Source organism: Sceloporus undulatus, chromosome 2 (genome assembly GCF_019175285.1).
Source record: "Sceloporus undulatus isolate JIND9_A2432 ecotype Alabama chromosome 2, SceUnd_v1.1, whole genome shotgun sequence".
In the NCBI taxonomy this organism is placed as follows: domain Eukaryota; kingdom Metazoa; phylum Chordata; class Lepidosauria; order Squamata; family Phrynosomatidae; genus Sceloporus; species Sceloporus undulatus.
In genome coordinates this window covers 53431663-53451883 of record NC_056523.1, presented here as the reverse complement: position 1 = coordinate 53451883, position 20221 = coordinate 53431663, and the positions used below count along the sequence as shown (strand labels likewise).

Genomic DNA, 20221 nt, shown 5'->3' with positions numbered 1-20221 from the left:
CCGGAAGAGACGTCGCAAGTGCCAAAGTGCACACTCGCGACGTCTCTTCCAGGTTTGGACGTGCGGACACAGAGCGTCCGCTACGTCAAGATGGCGGCGCCCATCTGTATAGGGCGCCGCTATCTTGACGTATTGGTTACGCGCGAGGGGCAAGGCGCGTCCGGAAGCGCCGCCCCTCGCGCGTAATCACGGTGCGAGGACGGCGCCTCTTAGGCCTGTCTGTAACGCGTCATAGTTGCCTTAGAATGGTGCTAAGGACACAGTACTGAAGGGAATGACATGGGTGACCCAGTAGGGAACAGCTATCAGTGGCATTTTGCCACATTCTTTATTGTGATCCTGAGGGCTGACATGTTTCTTCTGGTGTCATCTTAATAATAATAACTTTATTACAGCCATTTGGCCAGCACAGTTACAAAATTCCAATTTAAAACATAACTTAGTTTTATACCATAGGTTCATATACAGGCAGACTGGAGAATATAAACAAATGATAGTTTATAAAAAGTAAGGATAGGACTGCACGTTCAGGTAAACACACAACAATGAGTAGGCTGCCATCACCTCGCAAACAACTCTATCATATTGTGTAATAGAGCACCACATTCAAGACATATTAGTTCAAAACCACAGTCATATCCCCTGTGCAAGCAAGAGTTAAACTACAAAATGCCATTAATCAGATGCAACTGGTGTCATCTTGTACTGGACAATTTGTGAAAATCCCACTGTATTTCTGTCAGTATTTGTTACCTTATCCACATGCTTGTAAATCCTCTCTCTCCTGCTCTGTAAGACAGTGCTGGGCTTTGTATAAAGTACTTTGGGATCCTGTACCCCCACCCAACAGGAAAAATGTGATGACTAGAAGGCTGAAGCGCTTCTGGAAATTTTTATACTGCTTGGTACTTTTTGTCTTGCAGCTGCCTGTCCTGTGTGAATGGGTCCTTCCCTTGCCACTGGTGTAAATACCGTCACATTTGTACTCACAATGCAGCTGACTGTTCTTTCCAAGAAGGACGGGTCAACATGTCAGAGGTAAGCCACCATGTCTGCCTTTTGCTTTCTATTTTGTGGGTCTTTTCTTTTGTCTTCTGCATAATTCATCCATATGTTATAGTCAAAAGAGCATGGCTTTTGGACTCTTAGGTCGCATGCATCATTGAAACACCATACCTCCACTGTGACTCGAAGCAGCTTTATTTTGGCTGTCTGTAACAGGCTTACATGTAAACCTCTTGGTATCTGTCTTGGGCCTCATATTGTGAAAAAACAAGAGAGGTACATTCAAGGGAAAGCCACAGGGGTGAGGGAGATGTGGAAAGCAGGACATATTAGGGAAAGCTGGAGGATGCTGGGATGTTTAGCTAAGGAACAGTGATCAAAAAAGGACTGCTGATGGTGGGGATCTTGACAGATTCAAAGTACTTAAAAGCATTACAGAAGAAAGAAAACAAACAATTGTTCATTCTTAGTTTTTGGTGAGGTTTTTTTTGGGGTATGTGGCCATGTTGTAGAAAAGTTGGTTTCTGACGTTTCGCCAGCATCTGTGGCTTGCATCTGCAGAGAATGTTCATTCTCTTTATTATTAAGATAAGAAAGAAAAATTCCAAGTACAAGGAAAGTTTTGGTTCATCATTGATATCCTGTTCACATGTCTAATAACTTCTTTTTCAGTCACCCCAGTTCTTATGTTCATTTATGAAAACAAGCCTTTTTGCTTTCAGTAAAATTTACTGCCAAGGAAATGTATTGAGGATAACTTCCCAAAGCTTTCCTAGATTTCACGCAGAGATACAAGCAGGCACAATGGTTCCTAGATTAGTGCCAGGCTTGTGGTTCCTTTGTGTCATGGGATGCTCTGCCTAACAATGAAGAGAAACCTTCTATACCAAGAAGATTTTTCTTCTTATCCCTTTGTGTTTCTGTCTTACCCTTGTACACAGTCACTGCACAGGCCATTCAGAAATAAGCCTGCAGGCCAGAACGCTGATTTCAAATAGGTCACTGTTGTGCTCACTAGGGTCTTTCCTTCTTCTCCTTGTCTAAACTTTATCATTTCAGTCTTTAGGCATGTCATTTACTCTTTTCCTGCTGTATTGTTTGAATGCATTTCTCCAGTTGCAAGTTGGGCACATTTTTCAGTTGTGGAGAAGACCCACAGAGAATTCATCAAGATATATTATACAATGTGTAATGTCTTTCAGGAGAAACATACTATGTGGGCATTTCTTTAATAGTTGATATATTTCATAAAATGCATTCTTTTCTGTAGCACTGAATTTGAATTGTCAGGATAATTGTTTCTGAGTAGCAGTCCAGCAGCCCTTCAGAAATATCCTTTTGGTAAAGAGAGTTCGGAGAAGTTCACTGGGAGCTTGGATTTGAGTGTTTATGGACAGCAGAGAAGAATTTGTTTTCCCCGGTAATTGGAGACCAAAGAGCTGAAGAACCACCATAGCTGCATCAAATGGTCTGATGCTTTTAGTGACATCCTGCAAAATTTTTAATTGGTTAAAAAGTGGTATGAATAGCAACAATCCTGATGAGAATTGCAATATATGTTTTTGGTAAGTAAAATCTCTCTGATTATAAGAGAGAAGTGGAGATAAACTGGAGGAGGCAGAAGAACAGATTCAAACATACAGAGGTGGGAATGTGAGGAGACAGGTGGAAATTCAGTCAGTAAAGTAAAAAAAAATCAACATGAATTAAGAAGGAGACAAAGTGACAAACAGAATCAGTGAATAGCATATCTAAAACCTAAAGATAAATCTAAAATCTCACTGATTTGAAAGTAAAACTGGAGCAGACAGTGATCTAAACAATGGAGACATTAGGTGTTGGATGGACAGAGTCAAGTTGGAAAGTATTAGACCAGATGAGAGTCGAGCGGAGGACTATTAATACGGAACTGCAATGAACAATTATTACTGAGTTGTAAGGCTGAATAATGGAGTTAGACTGGATAAACGTGACCTAGAGAGAAACTAAAGACTAGATTGGATTAGACTGGTTTGGAATTAGAACTGAAAAAGATAAGAGAAAGGAGAAACGTCTTTGAAAACCCCGATAGTTTTGATATAATGTGCTTGCCAAAGGAATTTACTAATTTGAGTTAGTCTGTTAGGGATAGATGCCCGATTAGAAGTCATAAATATACATTTGTTTGTTCTAAGGCTGGGTAAATAATGGTAGTCTTTTAGATCAATTTCCCTGATGGGGCAGTTTAGCAGTTGAGAGAGGAATCCAATAATTGCATTCCAGGAATTCTAAATATTTGCCTTGTGGTGGATTTCTAAGAGAAGTTGCTTTTTCTGTAAGACATGACTATATTTCGCTGTGTCTGGATTTCCTGAGGAAGCTGAGCAATCTTCCTCCATGTGACCAAAATCAGCTGCTTTTTTAACCTCCTGTTTGCATGAGGGTTTTACATAAGAAAGGGTTGTTGAAATTGAAAGGTTTGGAGAAACATCGGAAGCTTAAGATCGTGACAGAGAGATGCATTGGTGGCGGATTGAACTGAGAGGTGGCTGAAGGAAGAGTGAAGAGAAGAATAGTGATGGGGAGAAGGAGGAAGAGTGAATGGTATGAGGTTACAGAGAGGGAGGAGAGGAGAAGAAGGGGGAGTTAAGAGTGAGTCCGGCATTGTAAAGGGGAAGGAAATTCAGCAAGACAAAAAGTTTAATTGATCAGTTTTATTATTGAAGGTATAAGGTGGTTGAAGGTGGGTTATAAAGTGGGTTAAAGAGGTGGATTAGAAAGTGATTGAAGGTTAGAGCACGTGAGACTGGTGAGAGGGAGATTAGGCCACAGAGGCAATTTAGGTATCTGACTAACAAAAAACAAAATTGAAGGTGCCTTTTACTAGAAAAGGAGCTACGATCCAGGTACCAACAATAGTGGTTACTAAAAGAAGACTTTCTATTGAAACCGTGTAAAAACTGATAGATCCCAGATTACAAATTATTAGAGAAGTGAGTACACCAAGATCTTAAAGAGACCAGAACAAGACCTAGAATAACTGAAGATATAACCAAAATGAAAAAAGAAGTAGATTGAAAAACAAAAACTCAAGACCTGGAAAGGTACAGAGCAAAACAAATAGCTAGAGCAAAAGAAATCTCTAAGAAAATCAGTCAGGAATTGGAAAGAAGAATTGCTGAGATGGAGACTCAAAGAAGAATGCAGGGGGACCATGGGAGGAGAATAAATAAGCTCAATCAGCAACAAGAGAAGAGGCAAGAAGAACAGGAAGAAACTCAAGAAACAAGAAGGACCTTCTAACAAGGAGAAGGAGGAGGAGATGTTGAAGATGAGGAGGAAGAACAATACTGTAAATGAGGATTGAAAGTGACATATAACTATGATGATAAAGATTTTAACTTGGAACATGAAAGGATAAAATTTGGGATCCAAGAGAAAACATGTGTTCCATTTCCGAGAAAAACAAAAATTAAACATTGCTTGTCTGCAAGAGACACATATAAATAAATTTAATTTTTAAAAAATCGTTAGTAGAAAAAACAAAGAGGAGTAGCAATTTATATTAATAAGAAATTTCAAGCAAAAAAAGTATTTACTGACAAAGAAGGATTTTATATTGAACTAGAAGTGAAGATTGAAGGCATTAATATCTTATTAATTGGAATATATACACCACTAGAAAATAAAGATAAATTATGTAGATTACGGAACAAATCTTGGAGCAGAAGAATGTGACAATATATTGATTCTAGGAGACTTGAATGGAGTTATGAATCCTCAATTAGACATATCTGCCCAGATTAAAAAGAAAAGGAAAAATCAATGCAACATACCAAAGGTTGCTTTTGAATTGATAGAACATTTTCCACTGCCAAATGTTTTGGCTTCTAAATACAGAAAAGCAAAAGTTTATACACTCCATTTGGGAGATTACACAATTATGTCAAGGACTGACATGTTCATGTCAAGAAAAGCATTATTATGAAAGATAAAAAAAATGGATATCCTCCCAAAAGTTACTTCTGACCACAAACATATTTTATTCACATTGGGCCTGAACAGACAGGCCAAAATACAGCTGCTTTGGGTCATTTTGGAGGTATGCTGTTTATATGCTGCATGCGTCCTAAGAGGCCAGAAGGACCGTAGCACAGATTTGGGGCAGTTTCTGGCCTTTTAAGATGCATGCATAATTTAAACAGCATACCTCCAAAGTGACCCGAAGCAACTTTATTTTGGCCTGTCTGTTTGGGCCCATTATTAGAGAAAAGGAAAGAATACAGTTGGAAACTATATGAAGCTCTCCTTAAAGATGGAAATAATCTGGTCAAAATAAATGAATCACTTCAATTTTACTTTGAAGAAAATATACAAGAGATTATGGCCATGAAAACTGTCTGAGTTGCCAACAAAGCAGTAATAAGAGGACTGTTTGTCAAATTAGTAGCGAAGAGAGAGAGAGACTGAGGCAAAAATAAAAAATCCACGTTTACTACTCTGGCTGCTTTCTGTTCCTTTCTGGGATTTGTAGTTCAGTGAGCTATAAGGGTTTTCTGTTTGAGAATTCTAAATGTCCCTCCCTAAACTGCAAATCCCAGAATGCAACAGGAGGCAGCCAGAACAGTTTAAGTGGATTAGCAGCACTATAAGAGTATAGTGCAGTAATCTCTTAAATTAATAGACCATAGAATCATAAGAGTTGAAAGAAACCATAAGGGCTGTCTAGTCCAAATCCCTGCCATGCAGGAACTCACAATAAAAGCATCCCCGAGAGAGGTGAGAGAACTAGACAGATTATGATGAAAAAGAAGAAGAAATATTTAGAAGATTAGAATGCAGTTGTTAAAGAAATGGGAAACATGATGACTTTAATCAGAATGGATGAAGACTGAAGGTGGAAAAGCTATAAACTGAAACTAGAATGAAGAGACCATATATATGATTTTTTTTAAAATGTAAGAATGAATGTAAGAATGAATGATAAAGAAATGAAGAATATAAAATATCTGATTTAGACAGGGCAGAGAGACTAATTAAATCAAAAGAAACCTGGAAAACATAATAATCTTAAATATTGCAATATATTCAAAATATGAGGATTTTGGTGATAGAGAAATATTACAGTAGGGAAGGAAGTTATTAATATAATCTTGTAGATGAATCCCAAATGAGTATGTTATATTGAATTTATATAATACACACACACACACACACACACGTTATGTGAACTCAGAAACAATAGTGAAGATTTGTATGTTGTTTGTTTTTAATAACACCCACACACACAAATAAATAAATAAAATTCATGACAGATATCTGCAGATATTTCAGATTGGTTGCATTATATTTGAATAGTTGTTCCCAATGTCCCCAGCCTGGTGCCTTCCAGATGTGGTGGACCTTTAGGCCTAAATCCTATGCTTCACCCCAATTCAAGTAGAGCCTTGATGTCAACATTTATGTCTGTTCCCTTCATTTAAATGGTCTACTCCGTTTAAGATTCAGACCATAATTCCCATTGTCCCAGCCAGCCAACATAGCCAGCGATGGGATTTGTAGTTCCAACATGTCTGGAAGATATGATGTTGGGGAAGGCAGAGTCAAGCTGTTTTATTTGCTTCTCCCCCTCCTGTCAATGGAAGCTAAATCTAAAACGATTGACAGGTATGTCATGACCTGAAAATTCTTTCCAGAGAATGCATATCAAAGTTACCTATGATGTTCAGAACTGTTTCACCTAGAGGTCAGGGTGTGATTAAGTTGTGATTTCACCTAACACATGCAGAGAAGGGAGTAACAAAGGATGCTGTTACAGATTGACAAAGGCTTCAAGTTGACAACTGAAGTTAACATGAGGTGACCTTTCGGCCTACCTTCTATTTGTAGTTCCAAAGATAACTGTAGGATTTCTCAGAAAAATGAGATGAAGGGGATTATTTTGGGCAGTTGCTGTGGTTCCTGCATTTTAAGGTTATCACTTCACTCTAAAAGTTAGGGCTATTTCTATACCATTACCTACTTACTTTATGAACACAAGCACCCTGAGTCTTGATGAACTGGTGGCAATTAAGAGAACACATTCCTACAATGACTGGTTTGCTGTTTTAACAGCTAACTACATTTGCAAAAAAATTTTGTAAGTAATGGGAATGTTGATCTAACTGATATTATGAAAATGAGTGTCCTTGCCAAGATGAAATGACCATAAAATCCTCCTCTGGCTCTTTAGAAAGCTCATACCACCATACGACTCTTGGTCTCTACAATGACAGAAGACTTCACTGCTGTTTCATTGGTTTTTGTTACCACTTCTCTTCTGGAATGTATGGCTCAGAAGCTACTCTATTAACAGTTGGAAGATATTGTCCCTTTTGTGGACACCCTCTATGTAATTTATAAACTGAAGGGTTGTGGCCCTCTGTCATACACCACCCTTCTGTTCCGTTTTCAGGTTCTCATGTATGCTCTCACTGGGATAACCTTTTCTTTTGAAGAGATCATGTTCCTGACAAAGCCTAAAGATACCCTTTCTCTCCTCACTTAATGGAATACTGAATGCACACTGTTAAGCAATTCAAAAGAGCATAATTAGGATGATAGAGTTGGAAGAGATCTCAAGGGCAATCAAGTCTAGCTCCCTGCCATGCAGGAATACACACTCAAAGTACCCCTGACAGATGGCCATCCAGCCTCTGTTTAAAAACCTCCAAAGAAGGAAACTCCACCCCTCTGTGAAGGACTGTGTTCCACTGTCAAACAGTTCTTACTGTCAGGAAGTAAGTTTTAATGCTACTTCATGGAGAAAGTTGAGTACTTGAGTCCATAACGTCGCCTTTTTCTACAATGTGATTTGATGGGTGTACTCCTTCATCTGACTGTCCTCTCAGAAGTTAGTTTGAATTAGCTGCCCAGTCACAGAATCTTCTTGGAATTCCAGATCTTGGTCCTCAAAGAATTGAAGTCATAAAAATATAGCAATTCTAAACATATTGAGAATCCATGTCCGTCATGGATTCATCAGCACAAACCTGTGCTAGTGAATCTGGAAACAAACTTGAGTCCATGTATGGATTTTAAAAAGAAGAAGAAAGAAAGAAAGAACCTATTACACTTTGCCTCCCTCACTCCCTGGCATCTTTTGGTCCTCCTCCTTGAACAGAAATGTCTCCACTAATCTCTTATGTACACTTAATGATATTTTAAGCCTCACCCCACCACACACACTCTGTCTGGCCTGATAATTACCACATATTCCCCTTTTGACTGGCCCAATTCAGTTTCTTATGGCTTTGAGTGAGAATCAGTGAGTTCTTTGGGCATGGCTGTGTACAATTCAGCTCTTGTTTTTGTCCTTTTCTGTACCATGCACAAGGCAGTGCACTTCTCAGTGTTTCCTCCTGTGATCTACGTTACTGTGGCCAGCTTGACAGCTCCTGTGTTGCATTAGAATCTAATGATTAGATGAATCCTATTCTAATCTTTTGCTGTGAGTGCTAGCATAGTGGAGGTGCCCTCGGCTATATTTTTCACTTCCCTCTCCCTGTGCCATTTCCCACTGTGACTCCTGTCTCGCAGCCCACTCCAGGCTGACAAGTGTTGGCTAAGCGTTGAAGAGGGGCTTCTGGCAACGAACAATTAATTCCCCCCTTCCCCTTCGTTCTGCCCTTTATCATCTATGGGAATATGGGCCCTCCAGGAGGGAACCACAAGAGATTGGCAGTTACTCATCCAGCACCCAACCACCAACAGCATGATTGTTTTTGAAAAGGCTAGTTATGTTGGAAGAAAAAAGAAATTTATATTATTTTGTGGGTCAAATTCTGTCAGCCGTTACTGAATCCTGATCCTATTCACAAGGAAAGAAATGGATGAACAAGATAACAAAAGGACATTAGGAGCTGAGGGACATTGCTGCATTTGCATTTTTCTAAGCAGCAATTGCCTGTGTGGCTTGAGTGTCTATGAGTGTCTGCAGCAGCAGGAACAACAGAAGCAAGTCCTAGGCTAAGGTCTGAGATACAAGATGGAGATTATATAGAATAAATTTCTACATGTGGAGTTATGCATTGATCGTGCTATGCAATCCGTGTCTTGAATGAGAACATTGTGTTAATGAATGTGTATCCACATGCTATTGCACATTGCTTGTGCAGCTCCATTCTGGTGATCATAGACAATGGAGACATTTCAGATGTCCAACTGCTTGCATAGGAGAACATAGGACACCAATAGGATTTTAACTGTATAATCATAGAGTCATAGAGTTGGAAGAGACCACAAGGCTCCTCCAGTTGTCTCCCTCCCATGCAGGAATACACCAACAAAGCACTCTCAACAGATGTCCATCTAGGCTCTGTTTAAAAATCACCAAAGAAGGAGATTCTACCTCACACCATAGAAGATTGGATTTTAACGGTGAACGAAGTAAGAGAAATCTGTCCAACATTTATGATTAACAACAAAACAAAAGCAAAACTTGAAAAAGAGTGGTCACCAGTTTTACAATATTGGGAGAAGACATGGAAAATAAAAAAAGAGTTGTTAACTTATTAGTTAATCTAGATATAAGAAAATTTAGACTTTATTTGATAAGGTAGAATTTATGGCTAGAAAAGTGAATTTACTGTGAGAATATTCAATAGCAACAGTTGAACAGAGAAGGGTCTTGCAATCTAATCACTGTACTAAATATAAGGGGTGATAATGACGAAAAAGATGGATATTTTATGTTATGGTATCAAGGTACTAAATTTATTAACCAAACAAGGGTGTGATCAAAGTGAAAAATGGGATATTTTAATAGTTATTTGTGGGTTTTTCAGGCTATGTGGCCATGTTCTATAAGAGTTTATTCCTGACGTGGCCACATAGCCCGAAAAACCCACAAAAAACTATGGATGCCGGCCATGAAAGCCTTCAACTTCACATGGGATATTTTTGTTGACAAGATGGAATCTGTACAGTAGAACCTATCGGATGGAAGTCAAGAGAATTTATTTTTACAGTGGAATTACAAAAATATATTGTACTAAAATGTATTATATATTTTCCCAGCAGACAGGGTCCTAAGCTCCTGTATTCTGGGTTAAGCTACTCCTATTCGCTCCTGTAACATTAAGAAAATGTTAATAAAGATATATTTTAAAGAAAACAAAGAAGGAGATTCTACCTCACACCAAGGTAGCTTATTCAACTGTCAAAAACTCTTACTGTCAGGAAGGTCTTCCTAATGTTGACATGTGGTTTGAATCCCGTTGCTTTGTATTGGCACCGGGGGGGGGGGGGTCCATATTCCATGTTGTATTTACACCTTTACTGGGGTCAACCCAAAAGGCGCAAACTTTTGTGCAAACCTGTGAGACATCTAGATCCCCAGCAGGCAGATCTCACAAAAAATAAAAAAAAAGAAGAGAAGAAGGAGAGAAGAAGAAGAAGACACGAGGAGAGTTGGATGGGCTGTGTTTAATGGATGTACTATGTTGTGTAATACTGAATAAGACTAAATAAAGGTGCAGTGGCGATCTGCTCCACTTCGTGCCGTCCATGCTTAGCTAGAATTGCCAACTGGTTGGAAAGTCCCCGAATAGTGTGATCTGCTCCGTGTTTCCAGCAGAGGTTTGTTTACAGAAATCAGCAGCTGAAGCTTTTGGTGACATGGTGTGAAATATCATCACCTGTGCAGCAATGTAGATCAGACTGCTTTTAAAAGCTGCAAAGAAGTCCAGTTCAGATTTGATAACTCCTTGCTCAGCCCATTGTATGAGGGCTAAGAATTTCATCTGAACTTTTCCCTTGTGTGTAGCCTCAGTATCTCCAGGCTTGAAGAAAACAGGGCAGAAGACACCAATCGACCCACTGTCCTTGTTGGCTGAGATGCTCTGGCTTAGACAACAGTTTTTGGTTTTCAAGCCACACCACATGTTCTCATGTGGCTTCTGAAGCAAAGTGATTAAAGCTCAAGAGTTCACAAGATGCCTGTCCTCTTCATCTTGGTATCTCCTGCTTATATTTGAGGGTGGATAGAGGGACAAGATGAATCTTCCTTTCATATAATGTCAGTATACCTTAAAACATTTAGCATAAGTTGGTCTGGATAAATTGTAAGTTGTCTGTGCCTTAGGGGTTTGGACCAGAGAGGTGTGATGGAAACTCTTTAACACAGTACGTAATAGCTTTTAACTCTTATTTTACTGTGATATTCCTTCTTGTTTCCTATGTAGTTATTGGGAGTTAGGTGGTACAGAAAGTGAGTCTCTCTGCTATTATGGAAACTGAAAATTAGAAGAGAAGCTATGTGTTGGGTCAACTGGGGCCTGCCTTATGGATCACATAAATCACCACAGTGATCAGTAGAATAGCAGGAATTTGCAATGACAGTCTAAAGGAGGGATTTTTGTTTCTTTGACTGTGCTCCATATCAAACTTTTTTACAGGTCCCCCCCCCCCAAAGGATGTGGTTCTTTCCTCAGGCCGCAAAAGCATTTGGAGTAGAGAAAACAGGAAACAAAGATGATAGTAGTGCCTCAGTATTTGAGCTATCCATTCTTAGAAACTTTTTCTGGCTATTTCGGATTTCTAAGGATACCTTTCCATCTTGCTCTGTATTCAAGTGATATCCTGTTTATTCTCACTTGCTAGAAATTTTTCTTTGCTTATTGATTTTGCATACCAGAGCACCCCATTCTCTCAACTTGTTCACACACAGTCAAAACAGAGGGTACTGAGAGGAAACTTTCAGCAGGCAGAAGTTATAGTTTTCCTCTTTATATCTACAATTGTTAGAGTTGCCAATTGTTTTTCAATTGGATGCGGGCACTCTCAGAACTTGGAACTTTCCCCAAAATTCAATCCTGGTAATGTCCAGAAACACACTTAAAGTGCAAGTCTGGCTAAGGAATGACAGCCATGTGGTAAAGGATGTCTCATTAATCCTTTGAAAACTTTTCCAAAGAGGAACAGCTGGGGAAAGCCTGGCTAGCATCAGAGCCATTTTTTTTCTGTGTAGATTCCAGTTCAGCATCATGAGTGCCGAGCCTGAGGCTCTTTAGGACAAACTCCTAAGCACCAGGTGCTTCCTGTTTTTTAAGCAGGGCATAATTTTTGCTGGATGGGACACAGCTCTCCATAGACACTGAACATGTGACGTAGCAGGGAATGAGTAGTCTTTGGCTGAAAAAGATAGTCAGCAAAAGGTGTCCATGTGTGTGTGTATGTGGGGTGGGGATAACTGACCTAAAAGCACTGTTTTTGCTCAGGCATCTGTAGCAATACTCATTTTATGCCATTTTTGCCAAGTACTTTCAGACAGTCTGTATGTGGCTGTGTTCTTTGTACACATATTTTGTTGTTGTTGGTGCCTTCAGGCATTTGATTTATGGTGACCCTAAGGCAAATCTATCATGTGGTTTTCTATAGATATTTCTTCTGAGGAGATTTGCATTGCCTTCTGCTGAGGCTGAGAGCATGTGGTTGCCCAAGGTCACCAGTGGGCTGAGTTGGGTGTCAAACCCTGGTCTCCAGAGTTGCCACCAACACCAAACCACAATAGCATTTAGCATGAGTGTACTCCTATACACTTATCAGTGAACTTGGCACTCTTAAGCGGTTTATAATCCATAAACCATTTGTCCCCCAACAAACATTTTACCAACCTACGAAAGTATGGAAGGCTGAGTCAACTTTAGAGCCCTAACTCACAATCTTGTGGCTGCGGTACTGGCATTAACCACTGCACCACCAGGGCTCCTTCACTATGCCATGCTAGCTGACATGTACAGTACACATATATTTAGTCTAGTGAAGGACATCCCAAAACAGGTGTTTTCTTTTTCTTGATGAGGATAAGACCCAATCAGCGTGGACCATTTTCATGCCTCATGTTGGATTCACTGGAAAGAAGTGAGAGAATGGCACCTGATAAGAAACCAGGAAGAGGAAGTTGGGGCAAGGGCTAGGCAAGCTTCAACCAAGTTTTTGTGCTGCTTTGTTAGTTGTGGGGCATGTTTGTTAACCTAGGAAGGAAACATATTAGTGAAGGGTTAATGAATTCCTGTAAACCACTTTGAGAAGCCCAGTCCTCACATAGTTGGAAATATTTCATGGAATGGAAAGACCCATCTCTTGCTGATACTGCTGGTGCTTCTATTGCCACCAGTATAGCTTCTGCTGGGGCTTTCATTACTGGAATTAGCAGTGTTGATCTATTCTAGACAGAATATATGCAATGCTGTGGAAAAGAACAGGTCTGCCCCCTGTTGGAGTCTTCTTCGTTGAATGTGTCTGCAGGCCCTAACCACCACATGCTCTTCTTTGGCAACATTTGCTTCAAAACATGTTATTCTCCCCTCTCCCTGTTATTTGTAGCAGGCGTGTCTTTGCTCCAGGCCCGGGTTGGGTAACCTGGGAATGCATCAGGTATTGTTGTCAAAGTGGCACCCTTCTGGGATGAAGGGCTGTTTTCTTGCTTGATCCTGTTATATTCTTATCCTCTTCTTGGCTTTTGGGAGGTCAGGCTATACCTCAAGAGAGCAACCTGGATGACTGCAACAGAAGGTGCAAAGACTTTATGCAGCGTGCTTTGTCAGAGTGCGAATAACAATTCATTGAAGGAGACAGTGAAGGCTCTGCCATGACTCAGGTGCTAGCGGAGCTCTTGGTTTGCATTAGTAAACCAGTCTCTTTCAGGTTGCAGATACAGCCTTCCATCATGCACACCCTTTTGCCTCCAGAGAGGGGGCGATGTGCCAACTGCTTGCTAGTATTTAGTGTGACTTTCCCACAAAGGATCACAGGAATGCAAGTGAGCCCTGCTTTGAGAAATTCCTCATGATTCATACTGAAGTCATTTATGTTCTGGAAGTGATTTCTGAGCTGATGACAGGTTTGGATTTTTGGGTCAGTTACTTTGTTGTTCTGTGCCTCTGAAGTCACTACTCCACCAAAGGAACCATATATGGAGTTTTCTTGGCAGGATTATTCAGGGAGATGTGCCATGGACTTGCTCTGAGGCAGAGTGAGTAACTTGCCTAAGGTCACAAGTGGTTTTCTGTCCCTGAGTAGGGATTCGAGTTCAAGTCCTTGGAGTCCTAGTCCAATACTCAGACTACTACACCACACTTATGCTTCCAAGTAAGAGATGGCAAGAAAGCCATCTCAAATTCTAAATCCCTGTCATATGGTTTGTTAGATTTTCTTGCTGTTTGATTTTGCAGCTCATGTTTCAGAGAGTTTACACACTAGCAAATCCAATGGGTAAACAGGATTTAAATGAGAGTTTAATGAGAGAAACCCAGAAATGCCTGAAGTTTATCACATGACACACGTTAACTGAAATAACACTAATTGAACAGAAGTTAAATTGGAGGAAAACGGTAGCTTTTGACTTTCGGGCGTTTTCCTCCGGTTTAACTCGATTTAGCTTTACGTCATTTCACTTTAGCAGCAATTTGGTGTGATAAACTCCCGGATTGGCGAGTTCTATTTAAATTCGAATTTAATTTAACTCTCATTTAAATCATTTTCCAGCAGGATCTCGCTAGTGTATGAAACTCCATAGAGACATTACACAGAAAGGCTTAAATCTCTTTACCATCTCCCTTGTTATACATTCATTTATACTATTTATAGTTCTTGCATTGTTTTTACTGATGTGCTCGGATTCAGTTATGAGTCACCCCATCCCTAACTCTGCGCCATATTGTGGTTTTTATACAGCCTTGAGGACACATAGTAACATCTTTTTACCTTCTCTCACCTCTGGTCAGGAGTAAACACCTATCATGGGCCCCATACAGACGGCCAGAATAAGCTGCTTCAGGTCACTGGAGGTATGCTGTTTAAATGATGCATGCGCCTAAGAGTCTGGAACACCGTGGCCAAAGCCATGCTCCAGTCCTAAGGACTGGAGCGCAGCTTTGGTGCAGCTCTCCGCCTCTATATATGTGAGTGTCATTTAAACAGCATACCTCCAAAGTGACCCAAAGCAGCTTTATTTTGGCCTGTCTGTGGGGCCATGACCCATCATAATCATCATCATTGTGTATGTGTGTGTGCACGCGCGCACATGCGCAGGTACGCTCACCACCAATATATGTCCTGTCCTACCATCAAAAAACGCATGGTGGCATACAGTAGTATTTGCTTATCTTCATAACAACCCTTGGTTAGTGATACCAATTGCTTCACTGATATCATACATTTCATGGCTGATTTTAAATCCAGTCCAGTGTTTTATCTGCAAAGTTTACATTGTCCCCTCTTGCTTTTCTAGCCTGGCTTCTCCTTCCCTGCAAATTGAGGGTGAAATAGCAGGGGAATCACCAGACTGATGCAAAAAGGCTTCCTCAAAACAGCATTCATGATCCCCCAGCGAACATTAGTTTGGCATACTTTTCACTTTCTCATTGCCACGAGCATGCAAGCCACTGGTAAAATGAACCAAAAACGTAGCCCTACAAATAAGCAAATCCAGACATAGAGGCAATAAATTTTACACAGCGGTGCAACATCTGGTCGGAGCTGGTTTACACCAACTGTTACTTCTGTTTTAACTATGCACTTTTGGTAACAAAACAATAAGCAGCAGGAGGGGGAAGGCCTGGCGCTTGCAATGTTGTTTCATGGTATGGGGCAAGGTGGGGGTTTTGTACTCCGGCAGTGCCCCCTTTCAAATATAGAGGACTATTTACAATCCAAGATGCACAGCCAACAAAGAATATAGGTGACTGTCTATGTTGAATCAGACCATGGGTCCATGTAATTCAGTACTGTCAACACGGGCTGGCAGCACTCCTGGGATTTTATATAGGTCTTCTTCCAAACGATCTGGTGATAGCAACAGTTGAATCTGAGACCTGTGGCATGCAAAGCATGTGATTTTCTACAAAATTACAGTCTGTAACCCTGCTCTATCCACCGGGAGAGGCGGGGAACATAAATAAAATTATATACAAATCAAAGAATCTATGTAAATATTCTTTGAAGCAAACTGGGGAAGTGGAGGTGTTAAACACTCTCTTGAAACTGGTGTGAACAGTTACCAGTGTGGCATAGTGGTTGAGTGTGACTGCAACTCTGGAGACTAGGGTATTTCTAGAGAGGTGATTTACAAGTACTTACATGGGAACTTGTTGTTGTGTGCTTCAAGTAATTTTTACTTATGGAACCTAAGGCAAACCTGTCATGGGGTTTTCTTGAAGATTTGTTCAGAAGAAGGTGTGCTATTTGTCTTCCCCCGGACCTGAGAGCATATGACCTGCCCAAGGCCACCCAGTGGAGTTCATGGCCAAGCTGGAAATCAAAAAAGAAAAGAAAAAGGGCATTCCAGAGAGAATTGGGATGATACCAATCCAGTCTTGTAGGCTGTGGGCAGCCCTAGGGCAGCACTTTGATAACCCTTCCCGAGACATAATATCCCTTTGGCCCTGAAGCAATATGAGAATGCTGGAATTGGAGAGTATCAGGTTTGAGGAATCCGTTAGCTGAGACACATTGATGGGAAAAGGAAGTTCGGTGGAGGAGGGGTCCTTTGCAGAACAGCTTCCAGTAAATGAAGTGCTTTATGAGCACTTGCTTTATCTTTCACACAGCTTAGTTGTAGTTGTAGTGGTTTGAGTGTTGAACGACAGCCCTGGAGATCAAGTTTCAATACCCACTTGAGCTAAAAGCCCACTGGGGACTTGGGCAAGTCACACTCCCTCAGCCTCAGAGGATGGCCATGGCAAACCTCCCTGGAAGAAAACTGCCAAGGAAAACCCTACTATAAGTCACTATAAGTAAAAAAATGACTTGGAAGCACACACAGCAACAATGTTATGCTGTGGTTACATTTAAGTAGTGATTTTATGCTGGGACTGTATTTGAAAATCCTTGTGCTGGCGTCATTCCCATCCAACAGAGCAATCAAGTGTATCGGTCCTGTCTCAAAACCTATTGCTGGTCTCATCTCTTACAGGACGTCCCAGATTCTTCCATCTACCAGATCTATATCCCGTGGGTGTGGTGAAGCCCATCACTTAACAGCGAAAAAATCTGCCACAGCCCCAGTCCGGACAGGCAACTATGAGTGCATCTTCATATCCTCGGCAGCCACCAGTGTCACTGCCCTTGCGCTTTAACAGCACGAGCATCCAGTGCCAGAACACCTCGGTATGTTCCTGTGAGATTGTAGCTGCTTTGGTTTGCTCTGACACAAACGTGGACTCGATGTGCAGGCTGTGATAGTAAACTGCCTGCTGTTTTTTCACCACCATCAGACTTTTATTCTGGATCAGCTTCTCCAGTGAAAGGACACTCATTCAGTTGTTTCTTGTTTTCTTTGTGCTTTATTAAAAAGGCAATACTCTTGTATTTGCATGGTGCTCATGTGGCTTTTGAAGGAGTCCTTGTCCTTTCTTGCAATGTGTGTGTAGCCATTTTCCTATTTTTCTGTTTCTCTTTGCATTCATCTGTGTGAAAGTGTTCTCTGCAGGATTCAACATACCTTCTTTACTTCACTGCTCTGCCAAAACTACCCAAGGGCCTCTGCTGTTTTTTATGAACATTTTCAAAGAAATTTGCTTATGAAAGCAGAGAAACCTGCCTAAGCTTGAGCCAGCTTTCCTGGTGTCCCAGAGAACGTCATCCAGCCTTCTTGCCTGCACTCAGACCAATCCAACTTTGCAATACAGTTTAGTTCATTCGTATTTTATCCAGCATTATGCACCTTCCCTCATAACATTTCAATGGTTGCACTTCTCCAGCTTTTATGCTTGCCACTTCCAGTTCACTGATTTTACCAGTGGATGTCACTTGATGTGTTAGTCTTGCACAAAAGGTATGGTGGTGATCTAATTTGTGACCTCTAAGCATTCTGTATCAAGGACTGGACTCTTCCTAGCCCCGTCCCGCTTTTTAATGTATTTTAACTAACACGCTCTGTCTCCACTGTCCCATTTGTGTTCCAGGCCACTATAACATTTTTCAAGTAAAGCAGTGATTTAAAAGTCTCTGTGCATACATTTTAAAAATTGCTAGAGGCAAAGTGAGTTGCCACGCAGCACTATGCAGTTCGGTTGTGTACTGGGCGGATTGTATGGAGGCAATTTCAGGGGCTACAAAACAGACAGAGAGCATATGTGGTCTGTGTGCTGCCCAGTCTTACATTATGGCATCCTCAGGCATACTTTGCCAGTTAGTAGCATTTCTACTTTTTTATAGCTTTGTTGAGAAGGTATTCATTACAGCAGGCCAGATCAGTGATTATATGTTACATTCAGGAAGTTCCACATATCCTACTGTACTGGATGAATTACCTGCAAGGAGTTCTGAACATAAAAAACTGACAGGTCTAAAGTCTCAATATCCTTCCATCAGAGAGGCATGCCATTCCTGGGCTGACCGGCTGGGCCATCTTCCAACATGCACTCATTTGCAAGAGAACAGCCCTTCCCTCCCATCTAATTTAATCTTTTTAAAAACATTCTTTCACTTGCTGTGTGAATGCTGATTTGCAACCTGGTTATGACATTGCCCCCTGCTCTTCAGCCCTCAGCCACATGAATGACATTGCAAAGTACCAGAGATTAACTTGTGTGTTGCCAGACCTTCTTGGCATAAACTGAGGTAGATTTTGGAGGCACCATTTGCCTTTCTTGCTCTGGCATGCTAGGAGAAATAGTACTCTAGCTGGAAAGTTCTTATTGAGAATTTGTATATTGTTCCAATAAATATTTAATAATCATATTTTGTGATCTCAGCACTAACCATGAGGTTCCAAACTGATACTTCAAAATTATGAGAATAAACAATCTGATTGGTTGGCAGGAACAGTGTCTGCTTATGTCAGTGGAACAAACACATGGTAGCTTAGTAGATGTGTCCTTTCTATTGACTTCTTATTTAAGACACTGAAACAAATGTTATCTTGCTGACTCCTGAAACCCTTATGAGGAGGCATGGAGGTATCTATATTAACACATACTATTTCCACAATACGTACAGATCAGGAAGTAGAGATTAGCAGTTCATGAGGGAGAAGGATCCAAATTTTATTTTGTTGGATTTTTGTTTTTTTTTTGAGGTAATGCATACCTAGAAAGGTAAGTGAAGCGAAGCAAGAATACCAACTGTTAAAAGATAAAAAGGATATTTGAGTAAAAAAGTTTTAAAAAATTAAAATGAAAGATTTGCTTCTTAAAGAAGGTAAGCAATGTTGCTTGTCTGCAAATTGAAAAAAAAAAATCATTTGAGGTGGGATTGTATCCCATCACAGGGTACATATATAGCATGCAATTACTTGCAGGGGGAGCAGCGGGCCAATTCCTGTCCCCCCAACCTCTCTGTAGGATCAACTCCTAGACAGCCCAAAATAATTCAGTTTTCCTACAATCCATTTTAGAATGGTGACATTAAATGATATTGCATTACTCGCTCAACCTTTTGAGAGTGTCTCAAGGGGAATGTGGTAGTATAGGGCTATGGGACACTGTGTAGGTGATAGTGTAGGTGTGTTCATGCATGGATAGCATTCTGCAAGGGGACGGGGGACTGGCGAAGGCTGGTGGAGTTATGGGCAGGCCCGTAGCTAGGGACTTTAGGGCCCTGGGGCAGAAAGTACTTTTCAGGGCCCTAATTGTCCGAGTCCTACCATGTGACGTGGGTGCATTGTAGGACTGTTCAAGAAAATGGAGGACATGACCAACTAAAAGCCAAAAACATTAATTAAAAAACAATATAAATTCATGTTTACTCAGTCATGCTCAAATGGAGGACATTTGACATTCTTCCTGGGTAGAAGGTTGGGATGTAGGTTGTGTGATTGGTGTGTTGGACTAGGACTCTGGGCACCAGGATTCGATTCTCTGCCTATTGGGTGACCTCAAGCCAGTACACACTCTTGCAGCCTTCTCCGCGAAAGGCCATGGCAAACCTCCTCGAACAAATCTTGCCAGCAAACCCCATATAGCTTTAGGGTCTCGTAAGGTGGAAAACATGGAAGGTACACAACACAAATAATAGTGAGTACTATACTTTAATGCAGTCGAGGGTCCAGCATGGTTGTATGGCCTGAGTATGGACTAGGACAATGGGAAGACCAGGGTTCAAATCGCAGCTCGGCCATGGAAAACCACTGGGTGACTTTGAGCAAGTCACCTCTCCCAGCCTCTCAGGGAAAGGGAAGGCAACCCTCTCTCCCGAAGAAACTTGCCAAGGAAACTCTATAGGTTTGCGCTAAATTGAAAGGAGTTGAAGGCAC

General features: G+C 40.9%; 1 protein-coding gene across 10 annotated transcripts in view; it reads left to right on the top strand.

The window, feature by feature from the left end:
* The window catches only part of PLXNA1 (plexin A1), a 445618-nt gene that overhangs the window by 254464 nt on the left and 170933 nt on the right, over nt 1–20221 (top strand). For all 10 annotated transcript variants that reach the window (XM_042453379.1, XM_042453376.1, XM_042453378.1 and 7 more), the window contains one exon: nt 924–1038. In XM_042453379.1, the coding sequence (XP_042309313.1) occupies nt 924–1038 (115 nt within the window). The remainder of the gene's footprint in view (nt 1–923; nt 1039–20221) is intronic.